The sequence below is a fragment of the Aegilops tauschii genome, chromosome 3 (genome assembly GCF_002575655.3).
Source record: "Aegilops tauschii subsp. strangulata cultivar AL8/78 chromosome 3, Aet v6.0, whole genome shotgun sequence".
In the NCBI taxonomy this organism is placed as follows: Eukaryota; Viridiplantae; Streptophyta; class Magnoliopsida; order Poales; family Poaceae; genus Aegilops; species Aegilops tauschii.
In genome coordinates this window covers 586,802,752-586,806,708 of record NC_053037.3, presented here as the reverse complement: position 1 = coordinate 586,806,708, position 3,957 = coordinate 586,802,752, and the positions used below count along the sequence as shown (strand labels likewise).

The 3,957-nt window shown below is 43.2% G+C and overlaps 1 protein-coding gene across 1 annotated transcript; it reads left to right on the top strand.

The window, feature by feature from the left end:
• The first annotated feature begins 1,274 nt into the window (after positions 1-1,274).
• LOC109762472 (protein SRG1) lies at positions 1,275-3,273 on the top strand. Its single transcript, XM_020321334.4, has 3 exons — positions 1,275-1,680; positions 2,240-2,487; positions 2,585-3,273. The coding sequence occupies exons 1-3, from the start codon at positions 1,429-1,431 to the stop codon at positions 3,141-3,143; spliced, it is 1,059 nt and encodes a 352-aa protein (XP_020176923.1). The 5' UTR covers positions 1,275-1,428; the 3' UTR covers positions 3,144-3,273.
• The last annotated feature ends 684 nt before the right edge of the window (positions 3,274-3,957 follow it).

Below are 3,957 nucleotides of genomic sequence, written 5' to 3'. Positions count from 1 at the left end.
TAAGTTTTACTCAAATTCATGGTAAAATCTTGAACTTTTTCTAGATTTCATGAAATATATTACACTATGAACTTAAATCAAATTCATTGATTGTTTTTTCAAAATTTCAAATTTTTCTGCTGAAAACCAGCTGTTCATGAATTTCCAAAAAAAAGTATATATGTTTTCCCCAGAACCAACAGGTAATGGTTTTTTTTTCTGGACAGTGAGGAGCGACAGAGATTTTTTTTTTCTGAGGGAAAGAAGGGAATGAGGTGGAGTGGACGAGCACAGATGAGTTACTATCCTAACTGTTTGGCCCAGGTGTTGTTCATGTGACCTCCGGTTTCGAAAAATAGTGCTTAAGGCGCTAATTAGGAGGGCCACTCCTATTCGGCGCGCAGCTCACCGCGAACCAACGACGTGGGTACCCCCCACACCCTTCTGCGTATAAGTGGGCCGGCGCAGGTAGATCATGTCCGGTTTTGCGAAGGTTCTAGCACCTTGGCAAACCGGTTTTTTTTTCTTTTTTTCTATGTTTTAATATTTTTTTGCTTTTTTCAATTCTTTTTTCGTCTTAGTTTCTTTTCTTTTTCTATTTTTTTCTTCTTCTTCATTTACTTTACTTTTTTTTGTGATTCTGTTAAAATCGTGAACATTTTTTTAACTGATATAAAAAACATTCATCTAATTCAAAGAATGTTCATGAAATTTAAAAAGATTTCATCATATTAAGAAATTCTTCACCATAATTTTAAATTTTTCATTAAACTGAATAAGTTTTGAAATCAAAATTTCTTCGCCATAAGTTTTAATTTTTTTCATTGTATTACAAAATTCGCTGAATTCAAAAAGTTCATCCGATTTCAGAGAAGTGTTCTTGAATTGAGAATTGTCCATCAAAAACTGTTAATCCATTTTCTAAAAGGTTCATCCGATGTCAAAAAAGGTTCTTTGAATGGAGACTTTATTTATCAAGTTCAAAAAATGTTCATCAAATTCAAAATTTGTTCATCTGCTTAAAAATTTCATCAATATACAAATTCATGAACATTTTTTAAATCACAAACATTTTTTAAAATCACGAACATTATTCCAATTGAAGGACATTTTTTGGAATAATGTCAAAAGCCGCGATGACTTGTCGTTGGGTTGAGTTGGAGTGAAGCTGAATCATCAATCATGGATATATCACTGACATACCCCTCCAACCATCGTACGTCCATACCTAACCACCGACAGCATTCCAGCACTCTACTTCAGTAGCTAGGTAGGTAGTTGAGCACTGTGGAAACCACTAGCTAGGTAGTTGAGCACTCTACTTCAGTGGATTCTCATCTGGGCGCAGAACGCAACCCAGCACCTAGTCAACACATAACAACAGAAATCTAGCAATTCTGTGAGCATTGGGGAGGAGGACGCCCACGGAGGGGAGAGTACGCAGGATCCATGGAGCGTATCGGCGACAAGGTAATCAGCAGGGCCGAGATCACGGACGCCGCGTCGGCCACGTTCGCCGACTCCACTGTGATCCCCGACAGGTATGCCCGGTCAGATGAGGTCAGGGACGGGGTCGTCGTCGGCAGCGACGAGAGCTACGAGCTACCGGTTGTAGACATGGCGAGGCTGCTTCACCCGGAGTTCTCGGAAGCCGAGATCGCCAAGCTTGGCTCTGCGTGTCGAGACTGGGGCTTCTTCCAGGTTGTTATCTTTGCTTTCGCATATATCTACCATTGTTTTTTGATATTCGTATACTACTACTCCCTCCGTCCTATAATATAAGAACGTTTTTCAAGCTATTTCTGTAATTTCTGGAGATCCTCTAGCCCGCCAGATGCATGGTAGAAACTTTCGCTTGAGTTGACCGAAATCCAGCCAAAAAATTTGGAAACTTGATGAAAGTTTTCATATTCTTTAGGAAACTTGAAAAAGAATTGTTGGACTGAAATCAACCAGAATTCTAGGAAACTTGAAGTAAGTTTGGGTATTCTTTATTCAGCTCCAAGTTCTGTGCTATAGAAATATGTTGACAAAAAATTCAAATATTTTTTTATTATTTCCAACTATCCTACTAAAATGGCTGGGTTTTTTCGAAGTTCTGGTGAAATTTCCATGAAAATGAGAACCATGCCCAGACACCATGTGAACTGGCTGCACTTTAATTTATTGATCTATCTACCGGACCATCCATCTATCAAATTTACATCCTATCCTCTGTTTGTCGCAAAATAAAATTAAATTGCATCCTCTATATTCGCAGTTAACAAACCATGGAGTCGACGAAACAGTTGTACAAGATATGAAAGATAACACTCTGCAGTTCTTTGGCTTGCCGCTGGAGAAGAAGAAAGCAGTGGCCATCCAAGCCAATGGCTTCGAAGGCTTTGGGCACCACTACAACAGAGCATCGTCTGAAAAGTTGGACTGGGCAGAGAGTCTAATCCTCGTGACGCAGCAACACGAGCAAAGGAACAATGAGTTTTGGCCTGCCGATCCATCAACATTTAGGTCCTAATTCTCTTCATCTCTTGCTTAAATTAATTACATGCTGCATTGCTCCGTTTGCTTCGTCTCATTCGCGGGCGTACATACACATATCATTCAGGGTTGCACTTGACAAGTACTCAGTGGAGATGTCAAATCTCACAAGCCGCCTCACGGTGTTCATGGCGAGTGACCTCGGCGTTGAGCAGGAGGCGCTCATGGCAACCTTCCAGGGCAAGACGCAGAGTGTTGCCTTCCACTACTACCCTCCGTGCCGCCACCCGGACAAGGTGATCGGCATCACGCCGCACCACGACGGCCTCGGCCTGACGCTGCTGCTGCACGTGGATGACACCCCCGGCCTGCAGGTGAGGAAAAACGGCAGATGGTACCCGCTGAACCCGCTGCCAGGCGCCTTAGTTATCAACGTCGGCGACATTCTCCAGATCCTGACCAATGGCACGTACAAGAGCGCCGAGCACAGGGTGCTGCCGGACGTCGAGAAAGGGCGGGCCACCGTGGTGATGTTTCAGAATGCTTGTGTTGCCGGAATTGTGAAGCCGCTCCCGGAGCTAGGCGAGGCGACGTACAAGGCCATCGACCATGTTGAGTATGTCAAGGGGAACTTCAGGGCGCTGGCTGAAGGGACAAGGTTCGTGGATAGTCTCAAGATCATGTAACCAAACCTAGGTCCAGAGGGGAATCTAAAGAAGTTACTTTCTTAATCTTTGTGTCGTGTATGTATCCGGTGGCAATTACACACCCGAACATAAAATAAATAACTCCACGAGACTGATTTTTCTAGATTAATCTGCTAGGCTTTATTATTACTCAAATTGGTATGTTTGCAGGGATAACAATGGGATAATGAGAATGTCCCAACCATATATGACGACATGATCTAAAGATAAATGATGCCTACCTAGATTGTGAGCTTAAAAATTCGACCAGATAAACTCATGAGCAAAATCACAAGAGATAAATTTATTCAAACAGCTTCTTAACTCCCTCCATAAATACCCCCTCCAGGCATTCAAGCCCGTCAGATCACATCGTTTCCCGCTTTTGCGGTCAAGCCGAGAGGTGGTTCCCTTCAAAAGATAATGAAGACCCTTCACCTGACCCCATGAGTTGGCTGGAGGCCCATGGTCTATGCCCACCAGGTGCACTATCGTGCCCCCAACATACATATAAAAGAATAAAAATCACAACATTTCGTGCTTCTGCCGAATCACCGTTTCTTAAGCCAGTTCTGTGAACCGGAATGTCTCCAACAACAACGAAGATAGGGAGGACGGACCCTTTAATCACCATGCACAGTTGTCCTCGACTTCCTCCTTGGGGCGATGAGCCTGATAGATCATGTCATCTTCAACCTATTCAAGGAGGTCATACGCTCGGCGAGCCCGAAGATCTCTGAAGCCGGACCTATGCAGACATGCCACATTTTTTTTTGCCAAGACAACAGGAGCCCTCCTGGTTCTCATTCCCGAA

Excerpts from the sequence above, each read along its gene's own strand:
- LOC109762472 (XM_020321334.4), top strand. The coding sequence starts at position 1,429 with ATGGAGCGTATCGGCGACAAGGTAATCAGCAGGGCCGAGATCACGGAC. Across the intron at positions 1,681-2,239 it reads GAGACTGGGGCTTCTTCCAG|TTAACAAACCATGGAGTCGA; the intron begins GTTGTTATCTTT and ends CTATATTCGCAG. Across the intron at positions 2,488-2,584 it reads GCCGATCCATCAACATTTAG|GGTTGCACTTGACAAGTACT; the intron begins GTCCTAATTCTC and ends CATATCATTCAG.